This window comes from Pleurodeles waltl, chromosome 10, assembly GCF_031143425.1.
Source record: "Pleurodeles waltl isolate 20211129_DDA chromosome 10, aPleWal1.hap1.20221129, whole genome shotgun sequence".
Lineage (NCBI taxonomy): Eukaryota > Metazoa > Chordata > Amphibia > Caudata > Salamandridae > Pleurodeles > Pleurodeles waltl.
In genome coordinates this window covers 813868004-813894515 of record NC_090449.1, presented here as the reverse complement: position 1 = coordinate 813894515, position 26512 = coordinate 813868004, and the positions used below count along the sequence as shown (strand labels likewise).

Sequence of the window (26512 nt, the reverse complement as noted above, 5' to 3'; positions counted from 1 at the left end):
TGGAAAACTGACTCAAAAACGGAGTTCAAGAACAGTAATTTAGGCAAAACCATGACGGTTTATTAAAATATCAAAATGCAATAGAGAACACCAAAATAAGAGTCACTTAGTTCAATAAATAAATCATGAGCCATAGAAATGATTTGCCATGAAGGCATTTATCCATTTATGTAGGTGCAGCAATGAACAGACAGAAATAAACTAAGTCCAGTGTGTGAAGGAAAGCAACAAATAATCAGGCAGCATCCCTAGTAGATCAAAAGAGTTCTCTGGCAAACCCCTAAAATTGAGGGTCTTTTATAGTGAGTATCACCATAGAAAACAATAAAAAGTTCAATGTCAGGATCAGATGAACAAATGTATAATTCTGGATACGAATGACAATTCAGCATTATTGAATCTCCATTTAAGTATTATCCCCTTATATGAACATTTTAAAATCTTTTCTGTCCCCATGTCACGGGAGACGTCATAAAAATGTGTTATAATAAACAATGGAAAGACTCGTAACAGGCAAAAGGAGTAACACATGGATTCCTCCAGAGCTTTTTGAGAAACACATATTACTACAAAACAAATGGAGTACATTTTGCTGCGTGCTGGGTCAAGTGAGAAATATAAACACAAGATCAACATTATGAAGTCAGGAGCCATGGTCTGCCTAAATGAAGTCGAGACCTATTTGAGGCCTAGTTGAGTAAAGGGCAGAAAACAAACCAATACACACCTCAATGCAATACGATCATGCTAAAGTGTACAAATAAGTTAAACCAGAAAATATCTTCCATACATTCTATTAGAAAGTGTGGAAGGAATTCTACTTTTGAGAAAACAACTGCACTACTACGCTCAGTACTTGATGTTAAACAAGCCCCACATGAGGAAACAATGATCTTCAACTCTAGAACGCTTGTTGAAATATCTCCTATTAACTCCATACAACTGAAATTCCCCACAAGAAATAAAAAAATCTTAATTTGCTTCAATACATAAGCCATCCTCAGTGTTTCAAAAAAGTTTTATAACATCAAAGTCCCCATCAACAATATGTTTATCTTATTTCTGGATGTATGTCAATACAATGCGTGCCTCACTCAGCCTTTACCACACAGATGCCTTTTACCACACATGGTAGGCATTACAAGATAAGTAAAAGCCATATACATATGGCTTTTACTTATCTTGTAATGTCTACCATATATATATATATATATATATATATATATATATATACATATATATATATATATATATATATATATATAAAAAGTGGGAGAAAATTTAAAAAGAATACAAATATATATATATACTGTATTTGTATTCTTTTTCTGGGGAAACACCCTAAACTCCCCTTTTTAAATATTCTCCTACCCACTTTTTACCTCTAAACCTTTACCTCTAACCCGTTACCTCTAAACCCTGAAAATATCCTTACCAACCGTAAACCCTAAATTACCCCAACACCCTTTACCACTACCCACCACTAAATGGTAAATTTGCCCTTACCATGCTTTAGCACTTACCCCATAACCCTAAAATTACTCTTACCACTCCAAAACCTTAAAATTACCTTTGCCACTCTTTACCACTACCTATCCGCTATCCCCAAACCCTAAATTTACTTTTACCAGTCCATACTACTACCCATCCCTAAAATTACCCTTACCCCACCATAATCCTAAAATTACCTTTGCCACCCTCTACCACTACCCACCTCATAACCATAAAAATGCATTCACCATCACTTAACCCTAAAATTATCTTTACCACCCTTTAACACTATCAAACTCAACCCCTACAATTACTCTTCCACACCTTTACGACTTCTAATCCATAAACCCCAAAATGACACAATACATTGCCACTACTCCCTAAAAATACTCTACCCACCCATAAACCCTAAAATAACCCTTGCCACCTCCTACCACCACTTACCCACTAATCCTACACTTACCTTTATGTATAAATAAATATACATACATTTACAATACTTAAAATGCCTTGTTAAAGTGACAGCCAGTCTAAATTGGGCAGATGGTCAGATGGCCAGGCTGTCAGAGGAAGGTTTATGACAAATCTGATGGTGGAAATTGGGCAGTCTTCCTGACTCAAAATATAGTAGGTCGATAAAAGTTTGGCAGACAGGGTACTCCTTTGCCATTGAAACGGAGTATCCTGTCTGTAAAACTCCAAATTGGGCCTTCATGCAGTATTTTGTGCTATTCTGCAGATCATATTTATGGAAAGTGAAGACAGACTGGAGAAAATCCAAACATGGTAACCAAACATATACATAGTTGTAACTGACACTATCAAGTAAGTACTTCAGAAGATACTGGTGGATTGGGAACATCATTCAAACTGGCATTTTGCAGAAGGGGTGCTAAACACTTGAAGCATCTTCCCAGCAGATGTGGGGCAGGTATAAGTAATACACAGATTTAAAATATCGTGAGTGAGAGATTGGAAAATGATACATTGCGAACCTCAAATGAAGACCAGTTAGAATGAGGTGAGTAAATAGTGCAAACAGCACAAAGATATGTAGTGAATCAGTGAGTAACCGAATACCAATTGTTCTCGAAGTCTGGCAAAAATATGGACTGATATTCTTGTTGCTGTTTTCTTTAAGGTCACTTTGGTTCATCTGTAGCCTCGTATTTCATATTTCTCAGATGGATGTATGGCGTGAACCTGGTTCTGTTTGGTCTAATATTTGGGCTGGTCGTAATCCCTGAGGTAAGATATTCAAGAAGTAGTTCAGATGTTTTCTCTGGTGGTACCTGCAGAGAACAGTACTGTTAGATGTGGCATCCTTGGCATGGTTTACCCTGTCTTTTTTGCCTCTGCTTCCTGTATTTTTTATTGTGTGCTGGATTTCGGTTTTGCTGATTTTGGCACTCTGGGCACTTTACCACTGCTACTAGTTGGTCTGCAGCACTAATTGTGCCACCCTCATGAGTGGCCCTGTAAACCTGTGTCAAGCTTGTTACTGCAGTGTCGTCGTGCCAAATTTTGCTCTGCAATTTGTCCAGGCAAATATACCCACTTGCCGTACCCAAACCTTCCCCTTTGACTACATATCAGTCACCCCTTAGGTAGGCCCTAGGAAACCCCCTGGGCAGGGTGCATGGTATTTAAAAGGTAGGGCATGTACGGGTGCTTTACATGTTCTGATAGTGAAATACTGCCAAATTCGGATTCAATATTGCAAGGCCTATCTCTCCCATAGGTTAACATGGGGGTTGCCTTTAAATATCTTTTAAGTGCAGTTTCGCATTGGGAGCAGAGGAAGATTTGGAGTTTGGGGTCGCTGAACTCACAATTTAAAAAATACCTCTTTTGATAAAGTTGTTTTTTAGATTGTCGGTTTGAAAATGCCACTTTTAGAAAGTTGGCATTTTCTTGCTTAACCATTTTGTGCCTCCGTGGGCTGATGAATTCACACCAGGGTCAGACTGTCAGTTGGGATGTTTGTGAATTCATTCTAGATAGTAAAAAAAAGGGAGCGGAGGCATGTCCTGCATATCCTGATAGGTCTTCCTGGGCTAGAGTGGAGGGAGGAGCTGACACTTGCACTTGATTAGGGCTGTGCCTGTCCTTACCCAAGATAGTCTCCAACCCCCTGGAGTGCATCTGGGGCCAGGAAAGGGGAGAGGCAGGGTCTTGTGCAGTACAAAGACTTTTCTTTGAAGTTTGCCTACCTCAAAGATAGAAATTAGTATAGGTATTGGAATGCTGACCCCACAATTTTAAAACACTACTAGATCGAGAGGAACATCTGCCAAGGTAAAGAGGTGAAGAGCTGTGAGGAGGAGTACTGCCTCTTTGGTGTTCCTGCTTTGCTGGTTTGGCCTGCCGTTGCTGCTTTGGAAAGGACAAAGACTGGACTTTGCTATGCATCCTGCTTGTGAAGTTTCTCTAAGGGCTTGGACTGAGCTTGTCTCCTGCTAATAAGTCTCAGGGACAGCGAAGACTTCATCTACGAGCCTCTGGGTTCACATGCTGAGGACCCTGACTCACCAGGTGATGTCCAGTCCAGTTACTGGGACCACCGGAGTGAAAGCTGGCCTACCAACAAGAAGAACCAGGCAAATCGGCTCGGACGACTCCAGAACCGGCACGCTGCCTGACTCTGCCTGCATCAAAGCTGTGGTACCCGCTGGAGTGTGATGAACGCAACTGACCATGCAGTCCTGATGCCGCTGCAGCACCTCTGAAGTCCTGTGACATTGTGAGTCCCAAGTGCTGTGTCACAGATGTCTGTGACACCCGACTCTGCTGTGGCATCTGTGACACCATGGATTGACCGTGACCCAAAAGGTCACCCCATCGTGTCTTGACCCACCGGATTCATCGCCCCCCATCAGATCGTAAGGAACCGACGTCTCGCCACCAACAGCACATCACCTCCCCTGCAACCATAAGAAACTGACGCCTCACCTTCCCTGCCTCATGAGGAACCAATGCCTCACCTCCCAGGTAGCAGTTAGGAACTGACGCCACACAGGCTCCAGTGACGCCTCACCTCCTCAACTCCGTACAACATTTTTTTCCCCATTGTTTTCAAAGGTACTGTACCTGGGGGTCCGTGAGACTCCGTGACTGGTGCCACACCCCCTAGCGTAGCATCAGAATGTTGGGAACAACTCCATCAACGACATTGTGATAGCTCCAGTTGGGGCTATTGTGTTTCTAAGTGCTATATTGGGATTTTTAGGGGGTCATTACAACATTGGTGGTAAAAGCCGCTTACCGGCGTGCGGAAGACTGCCAACACACCGCCGTGGAATTCCGCCACGGTCATAATGACCCAAAGGCCGGAATCCGCCAAAAGTTAGACACCCACACAAGTCCGCCACACCAAAGGTCAGTGATAAACTGGCGATAACAAAACCGACACCATCACGCCAACAGGAATACGCCCACACTATCACGACCCACAAATCCACGCAGCGGTCTTTCAAAGGCGGTATTCCATTGGCGGTACACACCGCCGCGCTCAAAATACACACACATTTACAAAACACTACCACATTGGACAATTCGAAATACACACACCTGATACACATACACACACCACTCCCACACACTCAATACAATATAAAACACCCACCCACATCACCCACAAACCCCTAAGAAAAAAATTGTGAAAGAAGGCCAGAGAGAGACACCACCATCAACAACACTAGCATCCACAGGCACTCAACATTATCACTCACATAACATCCATGCACCTCACACAACCCACCTCGAAATATCACCTCACACATCACAACACACACCACCCCACACATCACCCACACCACCCCATGGCCCCGCAAAGACACCCCAGGTTCTCTGAGGAGGAGCTCAGGGTCATGGTGGAGGAAATCATCTGGGTAGAGCCACAGCTATTCAGATCACAGTGCAAGCACACCTCCATAGCTAGGAAGATGGAGCTACGGTGAAGAATCGTAGACAGGATCAACGAAGTGGGACAGCACCCAAGAACACAGGATGACATCAGAAAGAGGTGGAACGACCTATACTGCATCCTGAGGGCCTCGCAGGAGTAGCTGGAGGAATGGACTCTGGTAAGTCAAATCTTAACTATTACATCCCCCACCCTACCTGCGTGCTATCACATACCCCCACCCTCGCCCTCACCCCATCACTCCAACTCCTCACATATGTCCCAATATCACAAACCACACATCCACAGAAGAGGCCCACAGTGATGACAGCAGCTCTGTCCAACTGGATCTAGATGACCAGCACAGCCCATCTGGGACCTCGGGACAGTCGGTTCCCCTCACACTGGCATAGGCCACAACAGAACTTCCTCCCTCTGGAAACACCAGCACAGCACCCACCCAGCGGGCCCATACCTCTGTCCCCAGGACACGTCAAGCAGCAGTGTGTCCACCACTACAGGGAACCCAGGCTAACCCACCACCCCAACAACAACAGGGACCTGGGGGCAGTGGCAATGGGCACAAGGTTCAGGGGACAGAGACACAGGAACACAGGGGAACTGGGAGGGCCGCTGTGCGACAGGGGGAGGACAGGCCCAGGGAACCCACTCTCCACGAGGCCCTCTCCAACATCAAGGGAGCCTACCACCATTCCCAGGAGACAATGGCAACAGTGCTGGACAAGTTTCAGGAGACCCAGCGGCTGCAGGAGGAACAGTATTTGGGCTTCAGGGAGGAACAAAAATCCATCAATTCCACCCTGGGCACCATTGTAGGGGTGCTGAAAGAACTTGTCAACACCAGGAGGGACACTGTGGCACAACAAGGGGCCCCTGACACTAGCCTGGACGATGAACTGCTAACCACCCCTGCCGGCGCTAGTGGACAGGAGGCACCGCCACAGGACCACCACACCAGCACCCCACCCCCTGCAGATGGAGAGCCACCCCGCAAGCGGTCCCTGAGATCCAGGACAAAGACAGAGAACAATGCCAAGACCCCGCCAAGAAATTAGACCACCCTGATTGTCATCCTTTTGTCCCACCTTGTCACCCTGTCCAGCCTTAAACTGCCCCAGCTCCACTTCCTATGCCCCTTTGGACAATGCACCTGTGAGACTAATAGACTGGACTCTGCCATGGACATTCCTCCACCATCACCCCTCACCATTTTACAACCCCCTCCAATATTGAGCGCTGAAATAAACACCCTTAAAGCACAAAACAATCAGGAGTCTGTCTGTGATTTCGAAATAGTATATTAGCAATTACAGTGGCTAAATGCACTTTCAAATGTAATGTCAGCATACCTATGTCACACACCTCAAGTCCATGAGGAAACAAAGCAAATGTCACACCGTGGGACCCAGATCTGTGAAATCGTAAGGGAAAGTGACAACTCAGTGACCATACACTGGGTGAACATGACAGACAGTAGAGAGGTAGTAGATTTAAATTAGATGTAGCAGGCAGTGTTGTCTTCTTACCTGTGTCTCACTGGAAGTATTGCAGGATCACCGTGTTCCTGTTGTTGATGTCCTCTTCTTCTGCTTCCTCTTCTTCACTGTCTACAGGTTCCACAGCTGCCACAACACCTCCATCTGGACCATCCTCCTGCAGAAAAGGCACCTGTTGTCGCAAAGCCAAGTTATGAAGCATACAGCAGGCCACGATGATCTGGCATACCTTCTTTGGTGAGTAGAATAGGGAACCACCAGTCATATGCAGGCACCGGAACCTGGCCTTCAGGAGGCCGAAGGTCCGCTCTATAATCCTCCTAGTTCTCCCATGGGCCTCATTGTAGCGTTCCTCTGCCCTTGTCCTGGGATTCCTCTCTGGGGTCAGTAGCCATGACAGGTTGGGGTAACCAGAGTCACCTGCAAATGGCTAGGGACAACTGTTAGACACACACTAACTCATAGGGACATCCACAGACCCAGACAACTATTCCTACTGTATTGGGTCCATGTGCTCACCTAATAGCCACACCCGGTGCCTCTGGAGTTACCCCATCACATAAGGGATGCTGGTATTCCACAGGATGTAAGCGTCATGCACTGAGCCAGGGAATTTGCCAATTAACATGGGAGATGTGCTGGTCTGCCAAACATACCATCTGTACATTCATCGAATGGTAACTCTTCCGGTTTCTGTACACCTGTTCACTACTGCGGAGGGTACCAAGGCCACATGTGTCCCATCAATTGCACCTATGATGTTGGGGATATGTCCAAGGGCATAGAAATCACCTTTCACTGTAGGCAAATCCTCCACCTGAGGGAAAACGATGTAGCTCCACATATGTTTCAGCAGGGCAGACAACACTCTGGACAACACGTTGGAAAACGTAGGCTTGGACATCCCTGATGCAATGGCCACTGTAGTTTGAAAAGACCCACTTGCTAGGAAATGGAGTACCGACAGCACCTGCACTTGAGGGGGGATTCCTGTGGGATGGCGGATAGCTGACATCAGGTCTGGCTCCAATTGGGCACACAGTTCTGGGATTGTGGCACGATCAAGCCTGTAGGTGATGATCACATGTCGCTCCTCCATAGATGACAGGTCCACCAGCGGTCTGTACCCCGGAGGATGCCGCCATGTCCTCACATGCCCCAGCGGACGGTGCCTATGGAGGAGAACATCGAGCAGAGAGTCAACCAACTCTGAGGTACATAAACACAGCATACTCAGAAAATATTAACAATTCGACATTTGCCTGTATGAGTGTTTAGGCAAGGCCTAGGTATGTGTGGTGCAGTCAAAAATAACGCCATGTGGGCCCATGAAATGGCAGCTGCCTGACCTGTAAGGTGGGACAATGGGATATGAGGTAACTGCCCTGGCGTTGTACACCATCACGGTAGGCGGTCGAAGACCGCAGCACAATTTTGCATTGGTTAACATTGGACCCTATGGGTCCCAGGAGCCAATGATGATGTACGCCGGAGGTGACGGTACGCACCGCCGCAGACGTGACCCCCATTTTCTATCTGTTCAATCACTCGATACCTGATCTTCAACAGGAGAGGACCTACACTGCAAGTGCTGCTGTGACCTCAGTCTGGAAGAGACAATGGCTTGTGTGTCTGGGGAAAGGGCACCTGCCTTCAGCACGGAGGAGTTGGAGAAACTCGTGGATGGGACCTCCCCCAGTACATGCTACTCTACGGTCCTGCAGACAAGCAGGTAAGTACACTGTGAGTAGGCTGTATGGGCAATGCCTGTGTGGAGTGGGGTGGATGAAAGATGGGGGGGTGAGAATGATGCGTGCATGAAACAACGGTGAGTGCATGTGCGTCATGGCAAGGTTAGGGATGCGGGCCAATGACTGTGACAGTGCAGTTGGTAATTACTTCTCTTTTTCCCCTGTACAATTCCTGTAGGTCAGCGCCCACCAGAACAAGGACATTTGGCGTGCCATCGCCAAGGAAGTCCGGACCCTGGGGGTCTAACACAGACGGAGCACCCACTGCCAGAAAAGATTGGAGGACATTCGCCGCTGGAGCAAGAAGACGGTGGAGGCCCAGCTGGGGATGGCCTCCCAACGTGGGAGGGGTGCCCGTCACACCATGACCCCCCTGATGTTCAGGATCCTGGCATTGGCGTACCCCGAGCTGGATGGGCGCTTGAGGGCATCACAGCAGCAACAAGGGGGTGAGTACAATCTCATTCTGCTGATTCAGCGCGCATTGGAGGTGTCTGGGTGGGGAGGTGGGCTGTGGGTTCCCCTAGGCCAGGGTGAGTTTAGTAGTTAAGGTCCCTTCTTCAGGCAGGCCCTGTGGCATCCCAACCCACCTGTGTACAGTGCCAACTACATCTAGTCAGGCTCCTGTGACATCCATGTGTGCAGAGATCGGCCATAGCCTTGTAAGCCATGCACCAGGGATTGAATAGTGCACTCCAAGTGCGCGGCGTAGTGCAGGGGGCCTCTGTGTCTGTCGTGTCCGCCAACGGTAGCGGTATTGCATGCACTCAACATGTCTTTCTTCTGTCTTCCCCACCCCTTTTTATGGTCTCCCTGTTCTTGTGTGCATTAGCATCATCAGGCGGAGGAGCAGTGGCACCGGAGCAGGAGGGAGCTGCATCCCACATGGCCCCGGAGGGCGACACTACGGAGTCTGATGTCACCAGTGGGAAGGAGGGCGAGGGGAGCTCCACGGCAGGGACAGGAGCTGACACCAGCGATACAGACTCCTCCTCTGATGGGAGCTCCCTTGCGGTGGCGGCCCTATCTGTGCCCTGCATCTACAGGTACAGCCGCCACCCCTCCTACCAGCACCACCCTCCCAGCAGCCCCTCAGCGTTTGCCCTGCCGCCAGCAGCACCGCAGGCCAGTGAGCGCCAATGATTCCCACGCTACTGAGGCCACCACGGGCAGGATGAAGCACTATGGGCACCAAGCCACCTCAAGAACCAGTGGAGATTCTCATCCACTACCTCAGTCCTTGGCAGGATGAAGCACTCTGGGCACCAAGCCCCCTCCAGAACCAGTGGAGATTCACATCCACTACCTCTGTCCTTGGCAGGATGCAGCACTCTGGGCACCAAGCCCCCTCCAGAACCTGTGGAGATTCACATCCACTACCTCTGTCCTTGGCAGAATGAAGCACTCTGGGCACCAAGCCCCCTCTAGAACCAGTGGAGAAAGGCATCCACTTGAGAGACTGTGGCTTTGCACTCCCCAGGATTGGACAGTGGGGAAACCACTCACTGTAGAGACTTGAGAGACTGTGGCTTTGCACTCCCCAGGATTGAACAGTGGGCAAACCACCCACTGGAGAGACTTGAGAGACTGTGGCTTTGCACTCCCCAGGATTGAACAGTGGGCAAACTACCGACTGTAGAGACTTGAGAGACTGTGGCTTTGCACTCCCAAGGATACATCAATGGGCATGGAGCTCCCTCGTGGATCTGGCATCGTGCAGTCAACTGGCTGAGGTGCCCCCCGTTCCCTTCCCCCTGAGGTGCCTGTTTTATTTCTATCTGATGCCCCTGCAGTGTTCTCTCCGTCTTGTTCAGGTATTGAGTGTGGGCCTGGCCCATGCCTTTTGGGCCAAGTGATCCACGGACTGTGATGGTGGAATCCCTTGGACTTGTGCTCTTGGTGTATATAATTGTATATAGTATCAATGTATATATTTGTAAATATTTTTGATTTATGTAATTGAATATATAACAATTATTCGACTAATTTCTTTTTGTACTTGCATTCTTCCAGGGGGGGTTGGGGAGTGTAACTGTAATGTATCAACATGTATTAGTGTGTGTTGTAGTGGGTGAGGGTGGGGGTGTTGCATGTTGCGTGTGTGCGTCACTGTTTTTTCCCTCCCCCCTCCCCTGTGTCGTAGGTGCAGTACTCACCGTGGTCTTCACCGCCGGCGTTCGTGCTCCTGGTAGAGGAGCAGGAAGAGAATGGCAGGTAGAATTTGGAGTTCCGGCTCCATGGCGTCCTGGTTCCTCGTGGGGTGTGTAGAGGTGAGCGTTTTCCCTTCGAAGTCCTGTTTCCGACGTGTTTTTGTTCGCGGTGAATCCGCCCCGGAAAAGGTGGCGGATTGGTGGGTTGTAATAGTGTGGGCGGTACATTGTCCTCCGCCTGTCTGTTGGCGGTTACCGCTGCGGTGTTTGTTTGTACCGCCTTTGCGGTCGGAGTGTTGAAGTGGCTGTCTATGTTGGTGGTTTCCGCCACAGTCGTGATTCCATTTTTTTTACCGCCGGCCTGTTGGCGGTTTTACCGCCACTTTAACACCGACTGCCAGGGTTGTAATGACCACCTTAGTCCTTAATTTTTTTTATCTTTGCTTGTGTGTGCGTATATTTGTTACTTTTGTCTTGTTTTACTCAGATAAATATTGGCTACTTTTCTAAACTGAAGTGGAGTGTTTTTGTAGTGTTTTCACTGTGTTACTGTGTGTGTGAATAAATACTTAACACATGGGCTCTGAGATAAGCCTGACTGCTTGTGCCAAGCTACCAAGGGGGTGAGCAGGGGTTATCTGATCTGTGTATCTCAGTTACCCTGGCCAGAGTGAGGGTCCCTACTTGGACAGGGTGTAAACTGACTGCCAACTAGAGAACCCATTTCTAACATTGGTGGCTGAAAGTGAGACGAACTACCCAACATCATGGGAGTTCTCATCACTAAGGAGGAAGAATCTGGAAAGACCATCAGCATTGACATGTTCTGTACCAGTGATGTGTTCCATCATAATGTCCATTCCCTGTAGGGAGACTGACCACCTCAACAGCTTTGGGTTCTCACCCCTCATCTGCATTAACCATCCGAGGGGCCTGCGGTCAGTCTGAACCCAGAAGTGAGTCCCAAACAAGTAGGGTCTTAGCGTTCAGTGTCCAGACCACAGCAAAAGCTTCTCTCTCAATTGTTCTCCACTTCTGTTGCCTGGGGAGTAACCTCCTACTATTGAAGGCTACAGGCTGGTCTAGGCCCTCTTTGTTTAGTTGTGCTAGAACTCCCCCCACACTATGCCCTGAAGCGTCAGTCTGCACAACAAGGTTCTTGTAAAAGTCGGGTACCTTCAGTATGGATGATGTGCACATGGCTGCCTTCAGGTCATCAAAAGTGGTCTGAGAAGCCTCAGTCCAGATCACTATCTTGTGCTGCTTCCTGGAAGTCAACTTTGTCAAGAAGACAATAATGGTGCCATACCCTTGACAAATCTTCTGTAGTAACTGGTGAGACCTAAGAAGGCTCTCACCTCTGTCTGGGTCTTGGCAGGTTTCCAAGCCACAATGGCATCAATTTTGGGTTGTAGGGCGGAGGCACCTGGCCACTTCCCAGGTAAACCACAGATCCCTGCCCTACTCAGCACTTTCTGGCCTTAATAGTAAAGCCTGCCTTCTGCAGGACCTTCAACACTTCACAGAGGTGATGCAGGTGATCCTCCAAGCTAGAGATGAGCACTGCAATGTCATCCGGGTATGCAGTGCTGAAATCCTCTAACCCAGCCAATACCTGGTTGACCAACCACTGAAAAGTGACAGGGGCATTCTTCAACCCAAAGGGCATGACCTGAAAGGAGCAGTGCCCCTCTGGTGTTAATAATGCTGACTTCTCTTTGGCCTCATCGGTCAAGGCAATCTGTCAGTATCGGGACGTTAAGTCAAACGTGCTGAGGAACTTGGAAGCTCCTAGCTGATCTATGAGCTCATCAGCTCTGGGGATGGGGTGTGCATCAATCTTAGTGATGACGTTGAGTATATGGTGGTCGCCGCAGAACCTAAGTTCAGGAGTGGTACCTCGGACAGCAGGCATAAGGACTAAGACCACTGGTTTGGCCCAAGGACTGCTGGAGAACTCTATCACCGCTAATGCCAGTATCTTGGAAACCTCATCCTTTATGCTGGCTCCACCCTTGTCAGTCACCCTGTCAATCTTATGTTTCACAGGTGGACTGTCCGCAGTGTCCACATCATGGGTACACAAATGAGTGACCCATGGGGTCAAGGAAAACAGAGAGGTAAACTGTCCAAGTAACCCGCAACCGGCTCGCTGCTGCTCAAGGGTCAGTGTTGAGGAGAGGTTCACACACTCCACAGACTCATATTTTTCTTGGGCAGGCAGGAGATCAGGAAAAGATTCACTCTTTTCCTTCATCCCATCATCTGTTGCCAAGAACATAGTCAGTTCAGACCTCTCAAAATGTGGTTTGAGGTGGTTCACATATGGGACCCTCAAAGAGTTCCTGGGAGTCAGTAAGAACACCAGATGGGTGACATAACGTTTGTGCTCCACCATCTCAAAAGGCCCAGTCCACTTGTCCTGGAGAGCATGAGGCTCCACTGCGGTCACAACCCACACTTTTTGGTCAGGCTGAAACTCAAACAGAGAGGTATTTTGGTCATACCTTTGTTTCATGTCCTCCTGGCTAGCTTCTAGGTTCTCCTGAGTGAGTTTCCTGAAGCGTGCAGTCAGGTTTCGAAAGGCCAGCACTTATCTAAAAAAGTCCTGGGTGGGGGGGCTACGGGGAGCTCTCTCCCAGCCCTCTTTCACCAGACTCAGAGGTCCTCTCACAGGGTACCCATACAGCAGCTCAAAGGGGTTAAAACCAAGTCCCTTCTGTGGTACCTCCCTGTATGCAAAGTGAAGGCATGGCAAGAGGACGTCCCACATATGCCTCATGGGTTCTGACAGACCCATAATCATGGCTTTCAGGGTGTGGCTGAACCTTTCAACCAACCCATTTCCATAGGGGTGGTTATCAGTGGTGAGCCTCTGGGTTACCCCATACTCCTTCCATAGAGACTGCAAATAGGTAGATATGAAGTGAGTACCCCAGTCAGATACCACCTCCTTGGGGAACCTCATGTGGGTGAAAATACCATTCAATGCCCAGCCCAACACGGGGGTTGTCACTGACCTCAGAGGGATGGCCTTTGGGTAACGGGTGGAATGATGCACTCTGACCAGGATAAACATGTTGCCCATGCCTCTCTTGGGGTCCAGAGGCACTACAATGTTGATTCCCACCCACTCAAAAGGGGTGTTCCCAAGAGGGAATGATTGGAGAGGAGTCTTGCATCTCCGACTACTCTTGCCACTTGCCTGGCAAGTCTGGCAAGACCTACAGTATGCATCAGAGTGGCTGAGCACTGGGGGCCAGTAAAATTGGGTGACAATCCTCTCAAAAGTTTGTCCTACCTGAAATGTCCTGCCAAAGGCACATAATGAGCTAGACCCAGCAGGAAGGTCCTAGAGTGCTCGGGTACCACCAGCAGCTGTGGTGCCCCAGGCTCAGCAGCCTTGGGCTCACTATACAGTAGGCCATCTTCCCAATAAATCCAGTGTGATCCAGACTCTTTGCCAGCTCCCTGGTCTATAGCTTGCCGCTGCAGACCCTCAAGTGAAGGGCATGTCTTCTGCACCTCACAGAACTCCTCCCAGGTGGGAACCCCTTCCTGCTGCCAATAAGGTCAGCTCAGGAATAACCCCCTGTTGGGCCACTTGTTCCCCTGTAGGTTCCTGGGCAATGATACAAATTGTTAATAGCTCCAACTGGGGCTATATGGACATTGTTGACGGAGTTGTTTCCAACAGTCTGATGCCTCACCTTCTCGACTCCATGCAGCGTCTTTGTATAATTTTTTTCAAAGGCACTGTACCTGGAAACCTGTGTGACTCCGTGACAGGTGCCACACTACCTAACGAGTGGCATGAGACTGTTAGGAATTACTCTGTCAGTGACGTCCAATTAGCCCCAGTTGGAGCTAATATGTTTCTAAGCGCTTTATTGGGATTTAGGCCCTCATTACAACCCTGTCTGTAAATGCTGCCGACCGCCGAGCTGACGGCTGCCAAAATACTGTGACCGCAGCGGTATACTGTTACGGGTATTATTACCCACATAGATACATCCGCCACTATACAGACACACACAGAAGTCCGCCAGCCCAAAGGTCAGTGATAAACTGGCAGTACCAAAACCCACACCGTTACGCCAACAGAGATACGCCCACATCATCAGGACCCACAAATCACCAAGGCGGTCTTTCAACCGCGGTAAACCATTGGGGGTACACACCGCCGTGATCAAAATACACACACACTAACAAAAGTACACCACATTGGACAATTCAAACTACACACACCTGACACACAAACACGCACCACACCCACACACCCAATCCAATATAAAACACACACCCACTATACCCAAAATCCCTTACAACAAAACCAAATATTGCCAACTGAGAGAGCGACAAGCCAGGAGCACCCACTCAATCTGAGCCACAAAACACCATCACCCATACACCATCCACGCACCTCACAGCACACACCCCAACACATCACCCCACACACCCTCACACATACCACTCACACTACACCCATGGCACCACAAAGACACCCCAGGTTTTCAGAGGATGAACTAAGAGCCATGGTGGAGGAAATCATCCGGATAGAGCCACAGCGATTCAGATCACAGGTGCAGCAGACGTACATTGCAAGGAAGATGGAGCTATGGCGGAGAGTCTTGGACAGGGTCAATGCTGTGGGACAGCACCCAAGAACAAGGGATGACATCAGGAAGAGGTGGAACGACCTACAGGGAAGGTGGGTTCCGTGGTTACAAGACACCAGGTAGCCGTACAGAGAACTGGCGGTGGACCTCCACCTCCTCCCCCACATCTAACAACATGGGAGGAGCAAGTCTTGGCGATCATACATCCTGAGGTCCTCGCAGGAGTATCAGGAGGATTGGACTCTGGTAAGTCAAATATTTACTACTATATCACCCACCCTTAGCCAACCATCACTTAGCCAACCGAATCACAACTCACACAAGCCAAAGCTGCCTTGCTAAGAACAAACATAGAGGGAAACATACCCATGCACAAGATGGCACATGCAGATACAATAACACTGCATTTCATCCCCACAGGACCCCCACTTAACGTCACCGGAGAGGAGGTGCCACCAACATCCAGCCCCCCACAGAAGAGGCCCACAGTGATGCCAGCAGCTCTGCACGCCTGGATCACGATGACCAACCTGGCCCATGAGGAACCTCCGGACAGTCGGTTACCCTGCCACAGTCCCAACCCTCCACAGAGCCTCCACCCTCAGGAAACACCACCACAGCACCCACCCAGCAGGCCCATCCCTCTGTCCCCAGGACACGTCAATCAGCAGTGTGTCCACCACTACAGGGACCCCAGGCAACCCCACAAACCCAAGACAATCAGAGTGCTGCGGTCAGTGGAAGTGGGCACACGGTTCAGGGGACAGAGGCACCAGGACAACAGAGAAGCTGGGAGGACTGCTGTGCGACAGGGGGAGGACAGGCCCAGGGAACCCACTCTCCACAGGGCACTTGCAGGGATCCTGGGAGCATACCACCATTCCCAGGAGACCATGGGCCAGATAATGTACAAGTTGCTGGAGACCCAGTGGATGCAGGAGGGACAGTACCTGGGGATCAGGGAGGACCTGAAACACATCCACACCACCCTGGTCACCATTGCAGGGGTGCTGGCAGACATGGCCAATACCATGAGGGAGGCTATGGCACACCAACGGGCCCCTGACACTAGCCAAACTGAAGAACATCCCTCCACCTCCGCTGGCGTTAGCGGACAGGAGGCCCCGCCACAGGAGCAACAGGCCACCAGCAACCCACCCCCTGCAGATGGAGAACCACCACGCAAAGGGTCCCTGCGATCCAGGCAGAAGCCATAGAACATTGCGAAGACCCCCGCCATGAAATAAGACTCTCCTGATTGTCACCCTTCTTTCCCACTCTGTTACCCTGTCCACCTTGAACTGCTATTGCTCCCCTTCCTATGCCCCATTGGACAATGCACCTGTGATACCAATAGACTGGACTCTACCCTTGACTTTGCTCCATCATCAACTTAGCCCATTGCAATACCCGCTGCACTTATTAGCACATAAATAAACACCCTTGGAACAAATACAAGTATGGAGTCTGTCAATTGATTCAAATATGTATGAGTTTAACAAGCTGTAAACATTGCAATTCAACCGTACAGTCATGTGTACATAGGTATGACCTGTAGTGGGCAGCAGTAAACACAACAGGAGCCAGAGTGGGGCACAGAGATCTGAAAATAGAGATGCCAAAGGGTACAGTAAGTGGCCATAGAATATGGAAAATCCAGCTGCCATGCACAATGTCCAACACAAAACTGCAATGGAAAGTGAAGTTACAGTGTCTTACTTGTGTGTCACTGGAAGTACTGTTGAATGAGTAAACTTCCGTTGTCCACATCTTCTTCCTCTGCCTCCTCTTCCTCACTGTCCACAGGCTCTACAGCTGCCACAAGACCTCCCCCAGGCTCATCTTCCTGCAGAAAAGGCACCTGGTGTCTCAAGGGCAGGTTGTGCAACATGAAACATGCAACGATGATTTGACACACCTTCTTGGGTGAGTAGTACAGGGATCCACCTGTCAGATGGAGACACCGGAACCTGGCCTTCAGGAGGCCAAAGGTTCTTTCAATTATCCTCCTTGGTCGCCCATGTGCCTCATTGTAACGTTCCTCTGCCCTTGTCCTGGGATTCCTCACTGGGGTCAGTAGCCATGAGAGGTTGGGGTAACCAGAGTCACCTGCAAATATTCAAGGGATACCTGTTAGACAGACAGTCACACTTAGGGACAGCCCCACACCCATATACCTACATCAACTGGGTGGGGACCATGGGCTCGCTTATTAGCCACACCCTGTGCCTCTGGAGTTGAGACATCACATATGGAATGCTGCTATTCCTCAAGATAAAGGTATCATGCACAGAGCCAGGATATTTTGCATTGACATGAGAGATGTACTGGGCCGCCAAACACACCATCTGCACATTCAGAGAGTGAAAGCTCTTTCGATTTCTGAACACCTGTTTATTTCTCCGTGGTGGGACAAAGGCAATGTGTGTACCATCAATGGCACCAATGATGTTGGGGATATGTCCCAGGGCATAGACGTCAGCTTTCACTGTGGCCAAATCCTCCACCTGGGGGAATACGACGTAGCTGCGCATGTGTTTCAGCAGGGCAGACAACACTCTGGTCAACACATTTGAGAACATAGGCTGTGACATGCCTGATGCCATGGCCACTGTCACTTGGAAGGAACCAATTGCCAGGAAATGGAGCACTGGCAGGACCCCTTCAAGTGGGGGGATACCTGTGGGCTGGCGGATAACTGAAATCAGGTGTGGCTCCAATAGGGCACACAGTTCTTGGATTGTGGCCCTATCAAGTCTATAGGTCAGGATAATGTGTCTGTCCTCCATTGTCACCAGGTCCACCAGGGGTCTGTACACGGGGGATGTCTCCATCTCATATTCATCCTCAGCTGTTGAAGTCTAGGGAGAAAAACTGTGAGCAAAGGGTCATATTCACACATATGTTGAAATAATGATGTATTTCTTCCTTTCCAGAAACATTATGTGAATTTGAGAGTCAGTTGATGTGCCAATGTCTGCTGTGATGCAATTAGGGGCCATGGCCTGTGCCCCCCTGAAATGGCGACTGCCTGACCTCTGAGGAGAGACAAGTGGAAATGAGGTAATTCCGCTGACGTTGTGTGCCGTAGTAGTCAGCGGTCGACGACTGCCGCGCAACTTTGCATTGGTTAACATTAGGCCCTATGGGTTCCAGGAGCCAATGGCGATGTATGCCGGCGGTGACGGTACGCACCGCCGCGGACGTGACCGCCATTTTCTATCTGTTTACTCACTTGCTACCTGACTTTCAACAGGAGAGGACCTACACTGCAAGTGCTGCTGTGACCTATGTTTGGAAGCGACAATGGCTCAAGTGTCTGGGGAAAGGGATCCTGCCTCCACTTCGGAGGAGTTGGAGAGACTGGTGGATGGGGTCCTACCCCAGTGCACTTTACTCTACGGTCCTCCAGACAAACGGGTAAGTACACTGTGAGCATGATGCGTGAGCCATGAAGGTATGGAATGCTGTGTGTGTAAGCCTCATGGAGAGGGGGGCTGAGGGGTCCTGGTCAGAGTGCTGCATGTATGGTGGTCAATGTATGTGCGTAAGGGGATGGCAGGGATATGGTGGGTCATGAGAATGACAGTCCGGACGGTATGACTAATTCCTTTTCTTCTGTATTTTTCCTGCAGGTCAGCGCCCATCAGAAAAAGGGTATTTGGCGTGCCATCGCCAAAGAGGTGCGGACCCTGGGGTTCTTTGACAGGCGGAGCACCCACTTCCGCAAACAGTGGGAGGACCTGCGCCACTGAGCAACGAAGATGGCGGAGGCCCAGCTGGGGCTGGCCTCCCAACGAGGAAGGTGTACCCGTCATACCTTGACCCCCCTGATGTTCCGCATCCTGGCAGTGGCCTATCCGGAGTTGGATGGGCGCTTGAAGGCATCACAGCAGCCACAAGGGGGTGGGTACAGATACTGAATCATGACTTTGCACGCTATAGGGTTTTACCTGGGTGGGGGATGTGGGCTGTGGGTGCCCCTAGGCCAGGGCGAACATGGCAGGGTAGGTCCCTTGTTGGGCAGGCTCTAAAGCACTCCAACCCCAACAGTGTTAGTGGCCATTTACTGCTGGGCAGGGTCCTGTTGGTTTCAGGTGTGCAGCTGATGGCGTTATGCTATGTACCCCATGGGCTGGTGACTAGCTTTGTAACTGATAGTGCATGGCCTAGTGCATAGGGCTGCTCCCTGTGTGTTGTGTACGCCAACGGTAGTGTTGTTGCTGGCATTGACCAAGTGTATCCTCTGTCCGTCCCTTCTTGTTTTGTTACCCTGTCCTTGTGTGCATTAGCATCATCTGGCGGAGGAGCAGAGGCCCCGGCGACGGAGGGAGCTGCATCCCACGTGGGCTTGGAGGCCGAATCCACCGACGGTGAGGGCACCAGTGGGAAGGAGGGCAAGGGGAGCACCACGACGGAGACAGGAGGGGACACTACAGACAGCGACTCCTCCTCCGATGGAAGCTCCCTGGCGGTGGCAGACACCTCTGTATTCACCTCAACAACAGGTACAGCCGCCACCCCTGTACCAGCACCGCCCTCCCAGCAGCCCCTCAGCGTGTTTCCCGTGCCCGTTCACCCAGGAGGGTGGGCATCTTCTTCACCCCAGGCACCTCAGGCCCTGCCCAGTCAGCCCTGCTGCCCTCAGTGAGGAGGCTATGGACCTCGTAAGATCCCTCACTGTTGGGCAGTCCACCATACTGAATGCCATCCAGGTTGTTGAAAGGCATTTGCAACAAAAAAATGCACACCTCGAGGGCATTAACGCTGGCGTGGCGGCCCAACAGAGAGCATTTCAGGCTCTCGCCTCTGCACTGATGGCAGCCATTGCCCCTGTCTCCAGCCTCCCCCCTTCAACTTCCTTTACCCAGTCCCAATCCCCTCAACCCCAGCCTATCCCAAGCACACCTTCAGACCAGCATTCACCCAAATCAACACCCAGAAGTGGCTCAGGCAAACACAAGCACCACACTTCATCTCACAGGCACTCACACAAGCACCATCCCCATTCAGACACACCAACATCCACTGCCTCCACTGTGTCCCCCTCCTCCTCGTCCACCCCCTCCCAGTAGCGTCTCCACTCACACCTGCTTGCACTACATCCTCATCCACTACCTCCATCACCAGCACGCCTATCACCACACCCCCCTTACTGGCAGTCACCCCCCCCACATCCATGCACATGTCCCCTGTGTCCTCTCCCACTGTGTCTGTGACCCCTCCTCCCAAAGTACACAAACACAAACACACACCCACCAAACAGCCATCCACCTCACAACAGCATCCAGCTCATGCACATGCACCCAAACACAGCAGACTGACACCTCCTACAACCACTCCCTCTTCCTCCACTCCCAAACCTTCACCCTCTTCCCACCCCAATGTCCCTAAGAAGCTTTTACTAGCCAACATTGACCTCTTCCCTACTCCCCCCCATCCTTCACTTCGGGCTAGGGTGGCCAGAACCCAGCCCAGCACCTTAGCCACCAAGCCCACGTCCGCTGTGGTTTTTGCAGCAGTCAGAGGCTCTAAGGGGGCACCCGTCAGCCCAGCCAGTGTGCCACCAACACCTGCCAAGGCGAAGAAGGTTCTGCCACCTGGCAAGGGCCAGAAGGGGACAGCATCCAGCAAGGAAAAGGAGCCACAACCACCCAGCAAGGCCACTTCAAAGACTCCAGCTGGCAGACCCAAGGAGGCACCACAATCTGGCAAGGGCAGGAAGGGGCACAGAACACCAGCCAGGGCACTTCAGCCGACCGAGTCTGCAGGTGAACGCCTGGTGGCTACCAGCACCACTGACAGCACCAGCACCTGCACCGCAGCCAGCATCACCACCTGCACCGCCGCAAGCACCACCACCTGCACCGCCGCAAGTAGCACCACGGCCGGCAGCAGCCCCAGTGGGCAGCCGTCTGAGGCTACAGGGGAAGGGCTGGAGCCTGCCCACATCACTGGCAGCACCCCCACCAGCAGAGGCACTACCACCACTGTGCAGCTGTAGCCGCCGGCGGATGGATGTAGTCCTGCCTCCATGGAGTGTCATGCATCCTGCCCACTGCAAATCCTGTGGGTCTGACACCCAGGTGAGGGACTGTGACCTGGCACTCCCCAAGTGCTGCATCACTGGGCACACAGCCCCCTCCAGAACCAGTGGAAGAAGGCATCCACTCACCCTATCCTTGGCAGGATGAAGCTCACTGGACACAAAGCCCCCTCCAGAACCATTGGAAGAAGGCATCCACTCACCCTATCCTTGGCAGGATGAAGCACACTGGGCACAAAACCCCCTCCAGAACCAGTGGTAGAAGGCATCCACTCACCCTATCCACTCACCCCCTCCAGAACCAGTGGAAGAAGGCATCCACTCACCCTATCTTTGGCAGAATGAAGCACACTAGGCACAAATCCCCCCTCCAGAACCAGTGGAAGAAGGTATCCACTCACCCTATCCTTGGCAAGATGAAGCACACTGGGCACAAAGCCCACTCCAGAACCGGTGAAAGAAGGCATCCACTCACCCTATCCTTGTCAAGATGAAGCACACTGGGCGCAATGCCCCCTCCAGAACTAGTGGAGAAGCCATCCACTTGAGAGACTGTGGCTTTGCACTCCCCAGGAGCAAGCAGTGGGCAAAGCACCCACTAAAGAGACTGTGGCTTTGCACTCCCCAGGACCAAGCAGTGGGCAAACCACCTACATGAGAGACTGTGGCTTTGCACTCCCTAAGACCAAGCAGTGGGCAAACCACCCACTTGAGAGACTGTGGCCTTGCACTCCCCAGGACCAAGCAGTGGGCATGGAGACCCTTTCAGGAGCAGTGGCATAGTATCATCTTCCAGCTGAGGTGCCCACCCCTTCCACGTCCCCCTAAGGTGTTTTCAACCTGATGCTCCTGCAGTGTTCTCCCCATGGTGAGACAGGAGTTAAGTGTGAGCTTGGCCTACGTGTTATGGCCCAGTGGGCCACAGACTATTTTAGTGTGGACATTGTCCCTCATTTTGTTTATATTGTATATATTGTATATACTGTTTATTTATTTATGAACGTATTGCTAAAAATGTCTAATATTACACTCATTTGAATCCATTCCTTTTGTCCTTGCGTTATTCCTGAGGGTTACGGGGTGTATATGTAATGTTGTTGCATGTGTTTGTGTGTATGGTGTTGGGGGTGAGGGTGAGGGTGGGGGAGGGGGGTGTGGCGTGTGTTTGTCACTCTCTTTTTCTTCCTTCCCTCCCTTGTGTGCTAGGTGCAGTACTCACTGTGGTTGGCGTCGCCGGCGTTGGTGCTCCTGGTAAATGAGCAGATACACCACCATGGGGAAGACCTACAGCTCGGGCTCTATGGTGCCATGGTTCTTCCTTGAGGGTCGAGAGGTGAGTGGTTTCCCTTTAATGTACTGTTTCCGCAGTGCTTTTGATGGTTTTGGTACCGCCCCAGAAAAGCTGGAGGATGGGTGGGTTGTAATGGAGTGGGCGGTACATTGTCCTCCGCCTGGCTGTTGGCGGTTACCGCCGTGGTGTTTGTTGCTACCGCCGTGGCGGTCAGAGTGTTAAAGTGGCTGTATGTGTTTGCGGTTTCCGCAGTGATCATGATTCCATTTTTTTTTCCTGCCGGTCTGTTGGAGGTGTTACCGCCGCTTTAACACTGACCGCCAGAGTTGTAATGAGGGCCTGAATCTTTTAAAATGTCCATCTTTGCTTGTGTATGTTGTAACTTTGTTGTTTGGGTCTTGTTTTATTCAGATAAACATTTGGTGTTTTTCTAAACAGGTGTGAATTACTTTTGTGGTGTTTTCACTGTTTTGCTGTGTGTGTGTGTGTGTGTACAAATACTTTACACATTGCCTCTGAAATAAGCCTGACTGCTTCTACCAAGCTCCCAAAGGGGTGAGCAGGGGTTATCTTAGGTGTGTGACTCCCTTAACCTGACTAGACTGAGTGTTCCTACTTGGACAGGGTGCAAACCACTCCCAACTAGAGACCTAATTTATAACAAGTACATTTTGTTTACAGCATCTAAGTGTTTTAACTGCAGCTCAAAAGGCCTGCAAATACAAACAAGCAGCAGTGAAAATAAAATCAACACAAGAATGGACTACATTGTCAAGGCATTTCCAGACACTTTATGTGCATATTTATAGGATTACTAAATTTTCTCCCTAGTGTTAGTGGAAAGTCTTCAAAGTCCCATAGGAAAGAAGGAAGGAAGGACAGATGGATGGATGGATGGCTGGACGAATAGAAGGATGGATGATTGAGTATGTACTTATCCATCCACTCACTCACCCTTTCACCCATATATGCACTCATACATCAACTCATTCACTCAAATTTTCAGCCATCCCTATTCTTTCTACCACCCAGGTATGCTTCTGTGGTACTGCTTTGCACCGGTCTTGGCTGCCCCTCAGGAGCTGAGTAAATGTACAGAACAAAATATAGACATTGGCAGTCCATTTATTTGCTTTGTTTGTGAAGGTTTCTTCAAAGGTTTGCTTCAGGGATTGTGGAGTAGGCAGCAGTGGTATCATTTGTCAAGGCAATAAGGGTCATTGTGGAATTGGTGGCATTTGGTTTGCACCCTGAATAACAAATCCAGAATACTAAGCCAATCCAAATTCAAATGTCAAAAGGTAAGCATACATTTTCTAAACCTAACTCCACATATGTACCTTGGTGATTTATGCATCTTCAAGGCAGGTAGATGTTGAGTAAATGTGGAGTTAGGAATAGTAAATCAATACCTCCTTATATGCGGTTACTTTTCAAAATTTTGTCCCTCAATATTCTGTTCTTTATTTTCTTTTACTTTAATATTCTTTTGCTTGATTGTTAATAGTACAAGATGGCATTCAAATTCTTTAACTAGAAAAGACATGGTCAGTACCATATCCTGAGCCATAGCCATTTAATTTTAATAAAACAGCGGGGAAGATACAACTGTTTAAAGTTTTAGTGCACCAGCTGCCATGAATTGCCCTGACAATGCAGAGTACAGTGACATATTAGGTGATAGCTGTAATTTGTTTGTAAGACTGAAGTATATCAATAAAAAGAAAACTGATGGAAACAATAAGTATTTTAGAATAAAGTACATGGGGTGATGGTAAGAAACCATAGTATGTATCTGGCAAACTACAACATTGTACTGTAATGGTTGTAGTTTGAAATATTTTGAATTTGTTTGGTGTGTGCATCCCAAACTGTCAATACATTCATTTATAACAGAGAATGTGTAACTTCAAATTAAAGAATGCAATATGCTGTTGATTCCTGAGTCAGTACTTACTGAGAATGCCACACATGACATAGGGTGGCCTGCAGCTATGTTCCTCCGATTGTTATCACAAATTTGACAAAAGTAGCTTGGGCCGCGTCAGGAGCTCCTGGCATGCTCTGCGGCTAACGCCGAGGCATTGTAGGCATTGGGGAGAGCAATGTGGCATCAGAGGGCATGAAATGGGAGCCACACAGCTGACTGGATTTTAAAACAAGTGGTTCCATGCCGGGAGACAGGCGAAAATCCCAGCTGGAAAGTGAAGGTGAAGGTGTTGATAAATCACCACCTAAAGGAGCCCGTGAGCCCTCTTCCTCCCCCCTCAGAATCGGAACCTGTTCTCGGCTTGGAGACATGGTTGGAAGGCCAGGAAACACAGCACGAACACTGACAGTGGAGCGGGCAGCAGTGAGTGAAGAAAGGGAGGAATAAAAAGGGGCTGTGCCACAACAGTGCAGCAGAGGAGGATGAGTCATGGTGAGAAAGCACACAAATTGACTCCCCCCCAGAGAGATTGGCCCTAGGCCGTCTCTCAGGGTCAGCACCAGCTTGGCGCTAATGAAGCGGCCCACATAGGCGTGGGTGCAGTTTGTGGCATCTAAGCTGGTGCGGATAAGTTATAGGGGGTGGGCTCTGTCATATTTTGAGGAGAACAATATCCAACATAATAAAAAGGATTGCTCGTGAATTCCAGCCTAAGGCACGCCCAACTGGTAAAAATATGAAAATGTAACGAAATTCGAAGACCAAGCTCCCCTCTTCATTCGATAAAACCTCCAGCCCAGGCTTAACCTTCTCAGTACTGCAACCCCCTTCTCAAACACCACTCTCCTCCTTCACTTCTCAAACTACCCCTAAAGAAAAAAGCGTGATTATGGAATCTGAGTGCAATGAACCCGTAATTGGTAGCCAGACAGGGGGACCTTGCAAAACTCCAGTGATAACCAGAGCCTACCACAAGATCTGTGTCTTCCCGAGCAGACAAAGCAAGATCAGGCTAGCACCCAACAAAATAGGAATGGACAGCTTTAGACGTATCCACTATTTACCTTGACTGGATCCAAAGAGTACAAGGAACCACCTAAACTAGCACCTTCAGTGGAGCACCTAACAGAGGGGGGACAGGCCGGACGTAACTCATTACCTATTCTGCAGTCTCCATCTCCCTATAATTTATTGAATGCTCAGCGACGCTCAGACCCTTATGTATCTGCTGAGTCAATAGACTATTCACCTACTTCAGACTCAATTCAAATGGCAGCCACAACTGGACACCAGGTGGTAGGTAAAACAACTGAAAATACGGGCTCTTTGGCCTGTTCAGGTCCTGGGCATTCCAGGCTGGCTTTCCACTACCAGACAGGAGGTGAACAAGTGGGAGAAGGCTATTAAGCTACTGAGTGTCTGCTTCTTCAAATCCTTTGTGAACATAAGGCTGTCAAACTGTCACCGGAAGAGGCAAATCGAAAGACGGAAGCCCAGCTCAGCCTCGTAAACAACAACATGCAGCAATTGAGTACTTATGTTAAGGAAGTCGAACAACGGGTATCAGACTTAGAAGATGGTGGATCGCCCATGGAAGCATCAATTGCCAGATACCAAGGTGAATTGGCTGATTTGCAGATCCAAGTCGAAGATGCTGAGAACCGCTCCCCTCGCTCCAACCTAAGATCCGAAGGGATACCAGAAGGGAGAGAGAATGGTCAGTAAGTCATTAAATTAATCTCTGATGTGACAAAACAGTATGTTTTAACGGAGCCAGCCAATAGTAAGACGGATCTTACCATTACACATGCCC

General features: G+C 49.6%; 1 protein-coding gene across 1 annotated transcript in view; it reads left to right on the top strand.

The window, feature by feature from the left end:
* Positions 1-26512, top strand: part of LOC138262456 (transmembrane channel-like protein 2) — a 469363-nt gene that overhangs the window by 70929 nt on the left and 371922 nt on the right. The window contains exon 5 of the mRNA XM_069212350.1: positions 2633-2739. Coding sequence (XP_069068451.1) covers positions 2633-2739 — 107 coding nt within the window. The remainder of the gene's footprint in view (positions 1-2632; positions 2740-26512) is intronic.